The 18,617-nt window shown below is 38.7% G+C and overlaps 1 protein-coding gene across 2 annotated transcripts in view; it reads right to left on the reverse strand.

Annotated features, from left to right (window-relative positions):
* Positions 1 to 1,452: 1,452 nt before the first annotated feature.
* LOC106652479 (putative fatty acyl-CoA reductase CG5065) overlaps positions 1,453 to 18,617 on the reverse strand; it is a 36,774-nt gene continuing 19,609 nt past the window's right edge. For both annotated transcript variants that reach the window (XM_014371458.2, XM_014371459.2), the window contains 4 exons: positions 10,466 to 11,263; positions 9,638 to 9,886; positions 8,616 to 9,562; positions 1,453 to 7,398 (listed from right to left, as the gene is read on the reverse strand). In XM_014371458.2, coding sequence (XP_014226944.1) covers positions 7,257 to 7,398; positions 8,616 to 9,562; positions 9,638 to 9,886; positions 10,466 to 10,675 — 1,548 coding nt within the window. In that variant the 5' untranslated portion in view covers positions 10,676 to 11,263 and the 3' untranslated portion in view covers positions 1,453 to 7,256. The remainder of the gene's footprint in view (positions 7,399 to 8,615; positions 9,563 to 9,637; positions 9,887 to 10,465; positions 11,264 to 18,617) is intronic.

Genomic DNA, 18,617 nt, shown 5'->3' on the forward strand with positions numbered 1-18,617 from the left:
TACACGCATTTTTACACCTGTTAATTGTTTAATAATAAATTACAATTGTTGTTCATGCTTACCACATGAAAAAAAATATTATGTTTCGGCTGCAGCAGCCAAGGGTGTAAGGTTTCCACACCATAAGAAAATATTATTTTGAAAGGTTACATGAAAAAACTACAATTAGTAAATGATTACTTTTGAATTTTCCATCGGTTTTTAATGTATCTCATAATAGTACAGTACCATGTTAATTAAATTAATAATAATTATTAAGTATTTTGTATGCATTGTGTGACCGGGTAAGTACAGGCGAGACTAGTTGGTGACCATTTTTTTTATTATACCGCTACCGTTTTTCACTTTCTTCACTGTTTATTATTATTTATTTTTATTTTTTTTATGTTTTTCTTATACTGTTTTTGTATTTTGTTTTTTTTCTGTTATCATTTCGTTTTCTCACATAATCACTCTTTCTCTCGTTCTCTCACAAAGTCTTTTTTTATTTTTTATATATATATTTATATCAATTCGTTACAATAATCGCGCGTACTTGCTCAATTTAGCTTTATCAACTAAACCACACGTTTATTCGCCATTTGTAATTTCACTAATTATGTTCTTGGCAGCGTTGAACGACAATTTTCTCAATCGAGTACCTATAAAGTCGATTAAAATAAAAGAAAAAAAAAAGAAAAGAGAATAAGTAAAAATCATAAAAGATAAAAACAAACGAGGGAATGGAAGATTTCTTAAAGACTAGCCCACTCTTAACAAAAAACGAAAAAATATATTTTTCTCGATTACACGCACTAACACGTATCAACAAAGTCCAGTAACTCATCAAACGTCACAATCATCATTTGTAGCTTTTTTTTTATTTGAAAGGCACAGGCAACAAGTGGCACGAAATATACAAAATGGATTCACTAATTCTCCTTTATTTTTATTCGTCTTTCGTTGCAGGACGCTATACACGCAAGCTTGCAAGTTTGAGAGGGAAGTGCGTCGGAAGCTATTTCAGTTTCAAAGGTGGTTCTGTTTATTCTTGCTTTTTTTATACAACATGTAATACAACAAATTCGTAGTTAGAAAGATCGGTCAGGAGACATTATTTAGCGTTTATTCAAGGAGACAAATGTAAAATAGAATTTGGGTAATTATCAGTCAAAATGATAGATCCTAAAACTGTTGTCTTCATTTGTCGAAGGATGATTTACCACACTGACTGAAGCCTGTGCTTAATTTTCAAGCTCTCTGATTCATTCGTAATTACGTATATTATATTAAACTAACTTCTCGCTCACAAATCGCCAAAGTTGGAAATTGATTTTCCTTCGTCATACTTTTGGAAGCTTCTTTTTATACAGAAGTATACTTGAGAGGAAGATTTATCTACCTTATAATAATGTATTTTTATAATGAACGCATTATCTCTGAGAGAGGGTGGTAGGAAAAACAATTTGTCACTTCCACAATGATTTTTTTTTTATTATCCGTGCGACGCATTAAGCTTTGATATTTTTTTTTATTTATTTCTTAAAGAACACGTTTGCTCTCACAGTTCCTCTTACAATCGGCTAACTTTAAAGAAAAAAATTGATTAATTGTACTCTATAAAAACTCACTTGCACCAAATATGTTGTATGTAATAACATTTTTTTATGTTCATATATATTTTTATAATATAATAATAGTAATAAAAGTAATAAGTAATAATAATGAAGTTAAAAAGAAAATTATAATAATTTCCTTTAGCTTAAGATCTATTTGTAAAGAATTTCAGCAACGAACGACGTAATTTTTTTTAATCTTTCTTTTATAATACATTTATATAAACGAGCGATACTTGGGCTATATAAAAACCATCAGTTATACAAAAACTTAATCACAAATCGAGGAAGAGATAAAAACACGTTCGCGCTTATACTTTGTGTGAACATTTTCTTTCTTGAAATGAAAAGCAGTTCTATACTCGCGGAACTAAGCTCACAATCCTTCGAAGATGTCTGAGAAAACTCTGCAGTCGACGACAATGCATTTATGTATTAAAATTAAATCGAACGTTAAACTCGCTCATTACGATCGAATAGAGTGCGAATAGGAAAAGATGTGAAAAATCTGAAGCCAAAAATCCGATTAACTTCGGCTTTTGGATAGTCGCACACGCGCATCGATGATGTTTCGCAGCCCGCGACATTACGAAAATCTCAATTTCTAATCTTTTCGATTCTCTGATTTTCTTTTGTTTCACGGTTATAAAAATTGGAATGACGTACGTTTTTTCATTTGATCAAGTGCATCTTTACGGTGATGATGACGATGACTTTCCGATGAGAACGGAAGAGTCCGAAAAAATTACAAAAGGCAGAGTCTCAGACGCGTCCAAGCTTTCTCGCTTTTTTTAACAATCGACGAGCTCGCGCTCATATTTTTTTTTTCAAATTCCATCGTGTTTAAAAGTTGTGCCGTTGTATGTTCGATACTCATGCACCTTAAATTAGTTTTTATACCATTTAGCTAATATACACATTGTTAAATAATTTGTAACCGATGACTTTAATTGAATATAATAATCGCCGCATCGCAATGATAATCTGGCATTTATGAACAACAGCAACGAAGACAATAATATAATATAATGACATATTGCATCCGACGAACAAGAGCAATAATAAATCTCAACTTATAGCTTCTCTACATAAAATATACTCAATAAAAAGTATAGCAATATATACTCAACAACGAATAACCTAACGTACACAGATCTCGTGCCCGTAAAGCACGCCAATCATCGTCTTTTTTTTTATTTTATAAAAATCATTCGCTCAGTAATAATGCAGTCCGAGCACTTCAAATTCTATACAATATTTTGCAACACTTTTGTTCATCTTCAAATACTCTGCACTCGTATTCACTTGTTTGTGTGGGTGTGTCGTGTGTTTGTGTGTGGTGTGCTCTGAATAATCGAAAGTCGCCTTTTTTTTTTAACTTCTCAATTTGGCAAGCCGGTAAAAACCAATACTCGATACCTTATTTATAATTTAAAGCGTATCGTAACGTGAAATCGTAAATATTCTGTACAAACACATTATCGCTACTCCTTAATGGTCTCAACTCAAAACTTCCTATTATATTGCCGAAGAACAATACCCCCCCGTTGATGGACGATGATGCATACATCGATTTTCGAACGTCTACGTATTTTATAATTATTTACAAGCATAAATACGAAAATTGTTTGTATAGCGCGATTAGGTTTCAATGGAATTCATGTGTCGATTATAATAACTTGAGTTTGGCTGAGATATTTAGACGTGTCGATCTCCGCAACAATAGCGCAATTAATTAATATAATACTCGATATTAACGCAAAGAGAGCCCGTACATAAGCCCTTTTGATAGCTCCTTCGCTAATCCGTTCATCGCTCGTATAATCGCGTATAATTCACACAAGTAGTTGCTCTATATTACCTGGTACACATTATCGTTTGCGATGCATCGTATTGTTCACACGATACGATCCAATAAAATAGTTTCAGCCTGTAGAAGTTGGTGATTCGAGAGTCTTTTATGTTCTACTACGGCTCATATGAGTTGTATCATTTTCACTCCGTGTTATTCATGTATTTATATTTTATTATTTACACAATTTTCTACTTATAATCGCTCCAAAAGTGTCAATCGCGATTCGAAAGTACACTTCAGTTCGAGCGACACGGGTGACCGAATTTCAATAATTTTTTTTATAATATCGATTAATTAATTACATATATACCCCTTCTACTCGCGTGACAATTTTCAGATGCTCCGAGTCGAATTGAAAATCTCAACATTGGCCAAATTGCCAAATTTCGATCTGCGTTATATTCGAGCGACTGCACAGAGAGCAGTGTGTGTGTACGTAAAGCTTCTTTTATGAAAAATCGTTTAAAAACCTAAGCTCGATGAAAACACAGCCGACACCCCCGATTTTTATACGATTGAGGAGATCTGTAAGATACATAGAGATATTTTTGGGGTAAGCGAAAGAAACGAATGTTCATATGCGCGTTATCATACGTACAGTACATTATCGTAATTTTTGTTTTGAGAAAAATTCGTCGCGACAAACCGCTGGAGAGGGCATTCGCGAATTCCTTACACACACGCTCAAGTTTGCGCGGGAAATTTCCGCGCGCCGCGAGGACACACAATACATATGTATGCACTTTCAACGAGTGTATCCGAATAATAGCAGACAATATTTTATTATCGTATTATGTATATCGCGTTACTGACTATTAATGTATTTTCAACGTTAGTATCTAAGAACACATGTCTCTCTTTATTCAAATTGGAAGTTACGATTACGGCTGCATTATTCATTCTCCGCGTCGTTATGCATTGATTTTATTACTTTTTCGATCGACCCACGCGCGGTTAGCGTCTCTTTCGCGAGGGCGTTATTAAATATAGTCCTTGCACTGGGAATTGCTATAATAATCGAAGAAAAAACTTCTCTCTTTTTCTCTTTCTCTCGCGCGCGCATAGTTCTCGCAACGGGCGTGTGCCAAATAAATTGCGCGAGTTGACGCTTTTATTATTTTTTTTCCAGGCAAAATCGCGCTCGCGTGCGGTTTTTTTACTACCTCTAATATAAAACGAAATACCCTTTTTTGTCGACGGGGGCGAGACGCCGCTCACGCTGCTGCTGCTGCTACGCGTGTCCTCGAAGAATCGGACATCAGTTTTTTTGCGATGATTTTTATGAAAGTTTTTTTTTAGTTTGTTAACTTTGGAACCGATGGGCTCGCCTAAAATTATTCACTATTAATAACTTTTCTATGAAATATACTGGACGTAGCAAAAAATATCCATCTAGGTATCTTACGTAATGGCGTAAAAGTTCTGTCCCTCCTTTTATTTTTTATCTGCATTAATTAGTACTGTATATTATCAATAATTTCACCGAAGGATTGGATGATTTCTATATACGCGCACCACCGATAATTAATTAACGTGGAAAATGGGCGAATCGCGAGCCTCGTGAATCATCATCATATTCCTCATTATTACGTGGTAATCGGATTTCTAAGCGCGTTTACTCTCTCTCTCTCTCTCCCTATCCCTCTGTACGCCTCGAATTTACGCTATATTATTATCAAATGTTTATCGTGTACGCTGACGTATGGGCTTTGAGTGTCTTAACGTGTGTTTCTGTGTGAATTTTTTATAATTATACTCCGTACTACAATACATAATCGCTTAAAACGCAGTCGCTTAAACTCGCAATATTACAATCGATGGATTCTTCGTAAAAATTAACAATTATTTATTATTATTTTACTTTTATTTTCAGTGTTTTTTTTCCTTCGCAGCTAAAAACAATCTTAGTCGTCATATATTATAATATGCGGTATTGTTTTATTAATTTTTTTTTGTTATTATATAATATTGTTATAAATATTATATGCGTGTTTTTTTCGCCTTTTCAACTTGTCACTCGAGTTTGTCGTTAATTCTTCTTTTATTTCTCATAAAAAAAATTGACTGGTGCATTTGTTCCTCACTTTTTTTTCTCTCTATCTATATATATCGTGTACTCGATATCATAAGTATGATTCATTCATTTCAACCGTCGATAAATCGAATTTTCACTTTGTTTTTGATAGTCCGATGTTATTTACGTAAACGTACATTTTGCTGGAAGAGCGGACGGGAAGTATCCGATCTATAATATCTAATAATGATAATAATAATAATAAAAAAAATACAATAAAAGTAATTAAATTTAATAATAATAATAATAATAACAACAACCGCGACGGGACTTTCATTAGCTTGTATAAGCGGAGTTTTACAATTTGGGACAATCGGAAGCATACTTGAATTATATCGGCCTCTAAAGAGTTCGCTGCACTCGCCACACCGACGAAATCGCACAATTATTATCGCATAAGTAAATTCCAGAAGATCTTCGAGTTCATGCATTCTGCACACACGTCACTCATCATCCTTTCATTCTCTCACTCGTTCATTTACGTGCGGCGTCGACTCGTTTAAAAAATCGTCGCGCAACAATTTTCTCTCTTTCACATCGGAAATATATGTTTCGCAATAATTTCTTCAATTATGATTATACGTTATTTAATAATGATACAATAATAATTATATAAACAACAATATGTAACAGTAATAATGGCTCGAAGAAGCTACAAAAATCGCACTACGAAGCTTGGCTTTTGCGCTGTTTGTGTTAAATATAATTTACTATTTGTTTATTTCAACGGTTGCTTTTGGAAAAATTGTTGTCATTTCGCACGCGTGAGATAGTATACTATTTTTATTTGTCTTTTAGATACGACAATGTTTGCTTGTATATGTGTTTGTGTGAATTGTGTATCGTGTGTGGAGTGTATTTTTAATTTGTATGTCATAGGTGTAGATGTGTGAGTAGACGCTACTGTAAAGTCGCGATTCCGCGAGTGTATGTTGTTTTGTTATCTCTGGTACTGGAAGCTACGATTTTTTTTCATCTTACAACCACATTACGCGCAATGTGGCTTGGGATATTTTTAATTATGTTTTATTTCCACGTTATATCGTCATATATATAGTATCTGTTTCTTCTTTATACTCCTCAATAAACCGCATTTATATATATATAATAACTCTCGCGTTTAGCTTGTATACGTTAGCTTTTTTTCATCCACTTGACTTACTTTCACATCTATTGTATATAATATTTAACATCGTACTCGAAGACAACTTCTGTTCTCTCTCACTTTCAGCGATGATCCTCTTGTTCTGCTGCTGCTGCCGCTGGTATATAAGACGTAACTTATATATTTTTTTTGTATAATATTGTATAGTGAAATGACTGATGGCTGGACTGTGTTGTTGCTGGCGAATAATGATGATGGCGTCGGTGTTCCTTCTCCTATTGCGCAATCAAACTGGACCGAGAGTGGCGGATCGAGAGACGCGCGATCGGTAATTCAAGCCGCGATCGCCGCTGCCTTGATTAGGACACGCGCCGCCGATTTCGGCGCTTCGAGGGCGCCGACGATCCGAAGCTTTATACAGTGCTGCAACGTCGTCCAGTAGTAGTAGGGGCTGCTGCTCTTATCCTTAACAATATGCCCGATTGCCGATGCCGTTATTAGACTTCCGCTGCTTCTGCTGTCGTGTCGCTGCTGTTGCTGCTGCTGCTGCTGCTGCTTGTTGCTGCTTATAATGGATAATAATGAACGGGGCCTCCTCTGCGGGGGCCACGTGGCACTGCTGAGTCGTCAAACAATCATGCGGCACATTCGCAGCACGAAGGTGAGCAGGCTGAACCACGCGCTGCGGGCCCAGCTGCTGTGCGACAGCAGTAGCCTCATCAACAGCAGCACCGTGCCTATCTGTACGGTTTTGTGCAGCCAGTACAATCTGAAGTGGACAGAGAAAATAGAAAGAAAATAATTACTTCGATTCGCCTTTGATTACGATCTCTCCCGACTTTTTTGCTTACTTTTACTTAATACAATAATGATTGTGCTTTACGTATGAAATATGAAAAGTTATGCGTAAGCTCAAGCTTAAACTTGACTGTGTTTATTGTATTGGAAATTTTACTACGGGACGAAGGCTGTGTACAATAAACTATTATGTATTTTTCGTGATATAAGCGCGGTAGAGGAAAAATTCGTCAAGCTTTCGCATCGAAATTGAACTTTAGAGATTGTCCACCCAAGTAAAAAAATACGCATGTTTTATATTTTTAGAGCAAAATCAAAAATATATCTAGATATTTATTATTTTTATGGAATATGGAACATGTATTTGTCGTAAAACTTTTATTAGACAGATATTTTTCGTAGCAACCTAGTGTTGCAGATGGGCTATTACTCAGTTACTAAGTTCGAATCTTGATACAGTCAAACCGTAGCGATTTATAGAATTATACTATATACAGTACAACTTCGATAATTTTAAATTCTAAATGCAGGCTGTAATTTCGAATTAACAAGGATTTCGAATTATCAAAATAAATTTATATGATTCGATAACTCTAAATGCCAAATTTTATTTCGAATTTCTTATCTGTCAAATGAATTTAGATACACTTCAGTTCGAATTATGTAAAATATATTATAAAATATATGTACAAAACTTTATTTTTTCACGTTCGGAATCCATTACGACATCTAGTGGGAGCGCATTAACATCGTTCTTTAAAGACTTAATTTTTGCTTGTTATGAACTACATGATTCCGTTAAAAAATTCACTGCAGGTTCATATTGCATCTACTAATTTTTTTTACTAAAGTTATTCAAGTTTACTATGGTTTTAAAATGAGTAACCTTGACTGCTTTTTTCCCTCAGAAACAATTACGAAAAATATTTGTTCAGTTTTGTATAAAAATTATACACGAATTGAAAATTTTTAGTTTTTCATTGAAAATATTCAACATGTGTATTATTTTTCACGAGAGTAGCTGTAACTATCTATAATTTACGAGCGGAAGCACTAGACGAGAAATCGGTCAAAATCTCGAGTTCAATCTCATCCACTCAGTATTATACTGGGGATTGATGCACGAGATTCTTTCGGTTCCATTGAAAGCACATAATATAGTTAAGCGGGTCGTGCGCGCGCGTGTACCTGGTAATGTGTGTCCGGGCGGCCGGCAGCGTGTCGGGGCTCTCCTTGAGTATGAACTGCCTGATGCCGAGTATGTAGTTCTCGAGGTACGACGGCCAGTCGATCTGCCTGACGTCGAACATGAAGGTCTGCCTGTCGTCGGCGCTGAGCTGCAGCCCGAGCTGCTTCACGTTCTCGTCCTTGAAGTTCCACTGCTGCGTGCTGAAGTACTCGAGGCACTTGGCGGCCTTGTCGAGGCGCGCCTGGACGCGCACCATGATGGGCTTGCTGCCGCGCAGATTCGCCAGGAAGTCGAGCGCGTAGGCCGGCACCAGGTGCTGGAAGGCGACGCAGACCCGATTGACGCTGGCGTTGTTGCGGCAGCGGCCGCCCGGGTACCAGATGGCGCCGTTGGTCGGGTGCAGCCGGCTGTACTTGAAGGCCAGCTCGACGAAGTGCTTCCACGTGATCGGGTTCTGCTGGCCGGTGCTGCAGTTGTACACCTGGATGGTGTCGCTGCGGTGGATCGCGGTGCGCCAGGCCGCCACGATCATCAGATTGATGACGATGTCGACGGGCACGAGGTCGGCCACCTTGTCCTCGTGGCAGAGCATCGTGCGGAAGAAGCCCTTGCCGGCGGCGGCGATGATGCCCGTGGGCCCGTTCCAGTTGTCGACCCAGCCTGCGACCGGCTCGCGGAACGACGAGAGCACGATCGAGGGCCGGACGATGGCCACGGGCAGACTGCCCGCCTCCCTCAGCAGCATGCTCTCGGCCAGGGCCTTGGTGAAGGTGTAGGTGTTGGGCCTATTGGCGATCAGCTTCGGTGTCAGCTCCTCCACGAGGCTGTCGTCCATCCACGTCGTGCACTGGATTATCTGCTCGGGGTCGTGGGGCGCCGTGTAGATCTTCTCCTCGACGTCCATGCGGTCGCAGTTGCAGTACGCCGTCGACACGTGAATCAGTGCCTATACGTAAACAATGAGTTAATCGATATATGCATCCGCTTCCGCTTCAAATGTATACGATAATCGTGTGCTTACCTCGAGCGAGTGCATCCGATGGCAGAGCTGGACGAGGCGCTTGGTGCCGAGCATGTTGATGGTGACGGAGAGCTTGAGCGCCTCGTCGAATTTTACGGTGGCGGCCGAGTGGAAGACCACCGAGACGCATCGGATGAGCATCTCCTGGTCGGCCACGGATATGCCGAGTTCCGGTTCCGTCACGTCGCCGGCCACCGGCACTATCTTCAGCAGCTCGTGCGGCGTGTCCTGACGCAGCTTATCGAACAGCTGCAACGAGGACAGATTTACAGTTCATTTCAACGGGTCGATCATACGTTGAGGATATTGGCTCGCGATTTATATTGAGAATCAATGAATTCTGCGTTTTAAATTTTGCTTGGTACGTCGAATAATTTTTGGTTTCTTCGGCAGCAGTTGTAACTGTTCAAGGAGGCACTATTCTTTTCTCATATAACCGAAATTGAATTCGACTGTTTGGGGGTATTGGCCATACGACATCTATAGTCGATGAGCTGTATGAAAAGTATTTTTGAAGATAACGACGAACATAACAAACTAAGCGCATATCGCTTTTTCAAGTCGCAATGTTTACTTACTTTTTAGTCGAGCGCCAACCAAAATTCGCTATTATAATTAAAATTGATGGATTCTAATAATTGAATGTTGCTCGGTACTCGGAATGATTTTTTGTTTCTTTAAGCCCGATGAACCGGACATTCTTTTGTGTTGCGTAATGTAAATTTCGTGCGAATACGAGCAATCGGTAAATACTTCCGAGCAATATCAAATCAACGCATTCGATTGAAATAATAATAATGATAATAATAGAGATAAAGATAAACTCACGGGTGCATTGAGCAATTCCTGTAATCTCTGCTGCACGTCCTGGCCGCGCTTCGGCCTCATCAGCAGGTAGATGTTCTTGATGCCGGGACAGGACCTCAGCAGCTTCTCGACCAGGACCTTGCCCATGAATCCGGTGCCACCGGTTATGAAGATGGACCTGTCGCGGTAAAAGTCCTTCACCGACACGTAGCCCATGACTGGCGTCGTCATGTCAGCTGCCGCAGGCGTTTTTTCTGCTGCTGCTGCCCCTGTTCCTCCGCTGCTCGTCGTCGTTGACGCGCTAGGGTTGCTGCTCCTGTTGCCGCTGGCGCCGTTGTTACTATTGGTCCTGTTGGGCGCGTTGCCGGCCGTGGCCTGCTGCTGCTGCTGCTGCTGCTGCTGTTGCTGTCCTCCTCCGTTGCTCCTGTTGTGACGATTGCTCCGCTTCCTCGCGCCAGCCGCGGCCGCAGCCCTCGAGTGCTCGTCCGGCCAACCTATCCTTCCTGTTGCTACTGCTACTGCTGCTGCTGCTGTTGATGCGCTGCTGCTACTGTCGTCCACCGGAGTAACAGGAGACGGAGGAGTGCTTGGATCTCGTTGACCCTTCGTAACGGCGTCGGGTGCAGGCAGCTGCTGCTGCTGCTGCTGCTCTCAGCACTGCTGCGAGTCGTCCAAGTGACTGACGGTGCGATTGCTCCCCTTCCTTCGATTCGCCTCGCGACGATGATGCTTTTCCTGTTTTTGCTGCTGCTGTTGCCGATGTTTATTCGACGAGGATGCCTCGATCATTGCGCTTACAAAGAGGATGCGATTCCGTGCCTGGAAAATCAAACAAACGTTTTGTTAAATTTTGTTCACTTCTGTTTATCCGTTTACATTTTGCAATGCTATGTTGTCGAAATAAAAATGTGCCGCGCGCGTGGAAGGAAGGAAATCCGACCCGAGGCTGAGCTGCGTTCGATGAACTACACAGCATCGCGATTCGATCGTTCGACACATTTTTTTGCCAATAGTAGAAAAGTCTATGCAAGACAGTAATATGTATAAGCAATCGATCGATACAGTACCGGCTGGGCATCTCGCGTGGCGACCGTCGGTCAAGCTTACACGTATACATGCATACAGAAACTAACACAGCTATAGCCGGGCGCGCAGCTATATAGGCAAAAATTCGATTTAAACTGCATTTGCAGGATTACACATTGTGCCTCGAGCTATACCAATGTACATCGTAAAAACGCGGAGAATGAGATAGAAGTTGGCTCGTTAAATTTTTGTAATTGTAAAACGACCAATCGTGAAAAATTTCGTATCGATTCATGGAGTACTCACTCATCAGGGCAATGCATGGAAAAAATGCAATTTGGAGTAGTAGTGTCATCGATGCGAGAGACAATCACATTTTTTTACGCGTTAATTTTAATTTCGAATGAGCGAATGCCAAAAACTGTTGAGATAGAATCGGAAGCTTTATCGAACTCGTGCATCCCTGTTGAAGCAGCAAAGTACAGAATCGTCTTACTGGTACCTAAAACGTGCCGATCGATGCTCCCCTTGAGGATCGCGGGAGATCCACACATAATACAAACATACACACCAAATAAAGCACTGTCTAGTTGACACTCGAAGCTTACAACCGTACGCATAAGAAAAAGCGCGCGCGCGTCGAGTCGAACGAAATGAAAAGGGGGGAAAAAGGCAGGGAAAAAATCAAAGAGTCGGTGAGAGAATGAAACTGCTTATAAACACACAGAGGTACAGGTATACAGTAGCTGGTGTCATGGCGCGCGAGTGCTCTAGCGTTTTCTCCGTGTCTCGTGCGCGCGGGGCCTCCCTCGAGGCATGAATAGGCCTCATAGAGACAGACGCACTCACACGCACACAAACACATGAACGAGCTACTGAACTCCACGTATATAGCTTATGCGGGTGTATGTACCTGCTGCATGCGCCGCCGACTCGACCAAGTTTATAAAAGATCGCTTATCTTTTGGCGCGATAAAAACACAGCGCGGGTGTGTGAGTGCGTGGGTGCAGCAACTATAATACCATTGTTGTACGTAGCGAGTCGCTGCACGTACGATAAAGCTCGCCCTCGGCACTATAATATACATATACGCATTTGCCGCGCTTGCGAGAGCTTAATATTTTTGCGTATGATCTTTTCTGCTTTTGTGTATAAATAGAAGCATCGATACTTCGGGTACTTTGCACGCGCGTCATATACATGTGCGTGAGCGCTTATCTGTGCGGGTGGATGCAGCGGCGGCAGTGCTCGAGTGTACATGCCTTTTGTTTGGAGCCCTCCCCCGCGGAAGAGAGCTGCACACGTATCGCGCGCGAGTGCTTCGAATATACGCGCCCTGAGCCTCTCTCTCCCTCGGATCCAACAGAGCTCCTACACATAAAGTTCAACGAATCAAGTGCTCTGCAATATTACTTCTATTCTATTCTCTTCTCTCTTGTGCGCGGGCTTTGCTTTTCATGCGCATTCGCCCATGTACAGAGGCAGAGCTTTTCCCTCTTCCTCAATCACGATCTTTTCCTCGGGGTGCTGCTGCTTATATACTTTTCTCATGCTTTCTTTTGTGCGGCCCTTTTCTTCAACGCTGCTCTCGCTGCGTTTCGAGATTTATATACTTTCTTTTGTTTTTTTCCAATTATTGCGCGAGTGGAATATTTTTGCTAATTGTTATTGAACATCGACTCGAAGCTTCCGATAGAAATACGAGGAAAAAAAATATTAAATAACGCCTGGCTGCTTCTAATTTTCACGCTTGTCTCTTCTACAGTTTATTTATTTATTTCTCTATTCTCGAGTTATCTCAATTAAAGAATTAATCGGGATCGAAATATTTTCTCGCAATAAAACGATGCGTCAAATTCACCTACGCCCGAATAATTTCGATGCGCGCTTCACAGTTTTTCATCGTGCTCCACGAGCCTTGATCAAAGTCGAACAATTCCATTAGATAAGACTGAATGATTTTATTTGTCGCGATGGAATTTTCCGGAACGAAGAAATTACAAACTAATTAACTCAGCTCTAGCGTACTTACATGAACAAGTTCATCTAACTTGTCCGCGTGAGATATTTTTTTAATTCGATGCGCATCTTCGAGTTTTTTTGTCGTTCGTAAATACTCAAAGGGATGAGAAACGTTGATTTAATTTTGTTTAAACAAACGCTTTTGTACGGTATTTTACGTGGTGGAAACCCGTAGTTTTGTAAACACTGGGTGCAAATACTATTGTACTACACGGTGTATGAAAATAATTAAATCACATTTTTTGTTGATTCAAGTTGTAATTAATAATTGCCTGAATGCGTATTTCAATGATGTTATAAAAGACTGGGAAATGTGACGATAACACTCAGGTTGTATGCTTTATACTCAAATGTGGTAGACGTTCAAAAGGAAAATGAGATTTTTTTACGCTTAATTAAGCTTGAAATAAAATTTAATAAATTCTCCGAATTTAGTGAGCGTAAATGCACATGCGTTCATACTTATTGTGTTTTTATATCTAAAAAAATGTCTGTGAATAAGCGTTTGATTCTTTCAAGAATGAGATTACAGTTTATAACAACAGATTTTAAAATAACTTGAATCATAACAATTTTAAGTATTGTATTAACTGATTAGTGTGATTCCGACCGTTTATAGATAATGTATATAGTCCAATCAATGAAGGTTTTGAAAAAAAAAAATTCGCAACCAGAATTTTACGACGGATTCTTATTCTGGGTACCCTAAACAACTAATTTTCATAAAATGCCACTGTTTTTTATTCCTGCGTTTTTGTTTATAAGCCTTTAAAAATGCAAAAAAACATATTATAATTTTTAACTCGTAAAGTATAAGTTTTACGATAAAATGTTTCAAACAAAAGTTGTAGACATTTTCAAGACCTTTATTCTGGTATTTTTTTCATATTTTTTCGTCCATTTGTTTATTCTCTAGGTCGAAAAAACCTCTAAAAGTGGCCGTTTTTACAATTGTTTATAATTATTTATTAAAACGTGCTACGGCAATGAAATCTTGAGAAAATGTAGCCCTCGTTACGCAGAATCCAATGCATTTTTCAAAATCTCGCTAAGTGCATTATTTATCGAGATATTGCATTTGTTTATTAAAAAACACTCCCCTAGTGATTGTTAAATAACTTTGAGTTGGCTCAACGTACGAAGACCAGACACAGCGCAAATTAAAGGTAGAGACCTCCCAGTCAATTTGCAACAATAAAAACAATAATTTTTTCATAAAGACATGAAAAATAAACACCAGATATAAATGTGTACGAAAATTCTTATAAACAAATTGACTTATCTGCCGAACCAGAAGTCGTAAGTCAAATCGAATTTCGGCATCTTGTTCCTTGCATTTTTACGCAAATTTTAAAAAAAAATTGACCTCTTTAACTATATTGGAAACGAAGTTAGGCTTTTTTTTTTAAAAAATCACCACGCCTTTGTTTATAAACATTAAAAGCTGAAATTTGGTATACATTCGAACGAAATGTTGAACTTTTATATGTAAACGAATGCAACTATCAATCACCGTTATTTTTGCAACGATAATATTATTAACTAACAAAACATTCTGACTCTGTCATACACTCGCATGGGTAGCGGAGTGGGGGAAGGCCGAGGCGAGCTGTTCCGGCCGCTCGAAAAACTTGAAATTGACTTTTCAAAATGAAGCGCACTGGAAAAAATAACGTTATCTCGGCTTCTATTGAACCGAATTGCTTCTTTTTTTTTTTAAATTAAAGCTCTCAACAAATAATTAACAATTACATATGTTTAAAACCATTTGACCAAGTCGAAATCCATCTAAATTAATGTTTTATTTTAAGATGGTATATTCTCGTCGGTTTTGGGCGATATAATAATTTGATTAATTGTTATTTTTACTGTGTATGATTTTTATTGACAACTGTTTATTATAAACAAATTAATTGCATTTAACCTTTTTCATTAATGGTTATGTGCAAGTTGTAACGTTTGTTTTTTTTCGAAATAAACTTAATCGAGAAAATTCTTATTAATAATTTATTATGAACAATTTCGAATCAGTTTTATTAATATAATATTCGGCCTCGCTCTGGGTTATGCTACCCCAAAAAACGTTTAGTTCCGTCGCATCGGGGTTGAATAGTCGTTCGTTTTTCCTAGGAGAATAAATCTCTTCTTCGTTGATTTTTATTACTGAAGGAATAACTGTTGATATGTTAATATTTTTATTATGGTTCGAAACTGATAAATTATATGATAATGTCGATTCGAAATTGTTCATAATAAATTATTAATAAGAATTTTCTCGATTAAGTTTATTTCGAAAAAAAACAAACGTTACAACTTGCACATAACCATTAATGAAAAAGGTTAAATGCAATTAATTTGTTTATAATAAACAGTTGTCAATAAAAATCATACACAGTAAAAATAACAATTAATCAAATTATTATATCGCCCAAAACCGACGAGAATATACCATCTTAAAATAAAACATTAATTTAGATGGATTTCGACTTGGTCAAATGGTTTTAAACATATGTAATTGTTAATTATTTGTTGAGAGCTTTAATTTAAAAAAAAAAAGAAGCAATTCGGTTCAATAGAAGCCGAGATAACGTTATTTTTTCCAGTGCGCTTCATTTTGAAAAGTCAATTTCAAGTTTTTCGAGCGGCCGGAACAGCTCGCCTCGGCCTTCCCCCACTCCGCTACCCATGCGAGTGTATGACAGAGTCAGAATGTTTTGTTAGTTAATAATATTATCGTTGCAAAAATAACGGTGATTGATAGTTGCATTCGTTTACATATAAAAGTTCAACATTTCGTTCGAATGTATACCAAATTTCAGCTTTTAATGTTTATAAACAAAGGCGTGGTGATTTTTTAAAAAAAAAAGCCTAACTTCGTTTCCAATATAGTTAAAGAGGTCAATTTTTTTTTAAAATTTGCGTAAAAATGCAAGGAACAAGATGCCGAAATTCGATTTGACTTACGACTTCTGGTTCGGCAGATAAGTCAATTTGTTTATAAGAATTTTCGTACACATTTATATCTGGTGTTTATTTTTCATGTCTTTATGAAAAAATTATTGTTTTTATTGTTGCAAATTGACTGGGAGGTCTCTACCTTTAATTTGCGCTGTGTCTGGTCTTCGTACGTTGAGCCAACTCAAAGTTATTTAACAATCACTAGGGGAGTGTTTTTTAATAAACAAATGCAATATCTCGATAAATAATGCACTTAGCGAGATTTTGAAAAATGCATTGGATTCTGCGTAACGAGGGCTACATTTTCTCAAGATTTCATTGCCGTAGCACGTTTTAATAAATAATTATAAACAATTGTAAAAACGGCCACTTTTAGAGGTTTTTTCGACCTAGAGAATAAACAAATGGACGAAAAAATATGAAAAAAATACCAGAATAAAGGTCTTGAAAATGCCTACAACTTTTGTTTGAAACATTTTATCGTAAAACTTATACTTTACGAGTTAAAAATTATAATATGCTTTTTTGCATTTTTAAAGGCTTATAAACAAAAACGCAGGAACAAAAAACAGTGGCATTTTATGAAAATTAGTTGTTTAGGGTACCCAGAATAAGAATCCGTCGTAAAATTCTGGTTGCGAATTTTTTTTTTTTTAACATAGGGACAGATTTTCATTGATTGGACTAATACACCAATATATAGTTTCCTCAAATATATATCACTCAAATTATCGTTTTTGAATATGTCAACCAAATGACAGCACGTTTTTTCCTGAATTCAGCTATATTCCGGCCTATTTATGGGATTTATTGTATAATGGACAATATTCCATTTCCAGATAAAAATAAGGATTTTCCATTTTCGGGTGGATAAAACTCGTTCGAAAGGCAATGGTGAAAAATCCGCAATAACCGATTTATATATACATATGTATATAAAAATCGTACTATATAACCGAAATTGAATTTGATTGTTTGGGGGTTTTGGTGATGCGACATCTATATCCGATGATCTAACTATAAAATGTCTCGTTTCAGAGATTATCGTACAAGACGATCTATAATGTTTACTTCTACTCGAGAGCCGGTCAAACTGCGAAGTATAATTATCGACAATATTGATGCAGCAGCAGCAGCAGAGCAACATGCCAGACATCCATGCATGGATGGACGAGCAGCGACGGCGATTGTTATTCGTCTAAAGCGTGCACGCGAGACGTATTCGAGGCGTCTTGATCCAGCTCGATAAGTATATAAATTTATTGTTCAAAATTCGTTTTGTCCTCCGAATCGTACTCGGGCGCGAATATTGAAAATTGGCCGGATTACATATAGCTGCAGCAGGTGAAGATCAAAATTGTCGCGCATCATCCCATAATATCGTCTTCTATTCTGTATAACTGTACATTATGATGAAAAGCACAGACGATAAACAGACGACAAATGGGAATTGATATAGCTATATTATGCGCTAAGGCGGATTCTTGGCAGTTGAACGCTCGAAATATAATAAGCCGTAGTTAGGTATCAATTCGATGTGTACCAGGCAAGACTAAGACTACAACGTCCGACCGAGCAAGTGCATGTTTTGTACACGTATACGTACACACGTATACATGCATAATATATACCTACGAGTCGCCAAAGAGCCTCTCTCTCTCTCTTTCTCTCTTTGGTCCGTCTTATATGCGCGATATCGCATTCTAGGCCAGCGCCCCGGTGGCAGTTGTTGCAGCGAGCGGCGGCGCAGCTTCTCCTTCTCTCTCTTTCTCTTTCTCTCTCTCTCTCTCGGTCACCAGGAGCTGACCCCGTTCTCGCGTCTCGTGGAACCCGTTATACGCCTGCGCCTTGCTTTGCCATCGCCGCCGCCGCCACCGCCGCCGACACCGACTTTGAGTCGCTTACTTGTGTATACATATATTTTATACTGCCACTGTGTGTGTGTGTGTGTGTGTGTGTGTATAAGTAAGCAGTCGACGACGCCAAGCTCGCGCAAACCGGAGAGTCAATGAAAGTTAAAGCACACGAATACGTGCGTCGATGGATCCGTACGCGTATACATCTTTTGCAGCACGTACAGGAAGGCTGTGGCAAGTGTGTACGGCGAAAAATCACGCAACTCCGCTCATCTCGCACGGCTCGGGTGTTTATTTTTTGGCCTCGTTT

Source organism: Trichogramma pretiosum, unplaced genomic scaffold (assembly GCF_000599845.2).
Source record: "Trichogramma pretiosum strain Unisexual culture from Peru unplaced genomic scaffold, Tpre_2.0 scaffold26, whole genome shotgun sequence".
NCBI classification, from domain to species: Eukaryota; Metazoa; Arthropoda; class Insecta; order Hymenoptera; family Trichogrammatidae; genus Trichogramma; species Trichogramma pretiosum.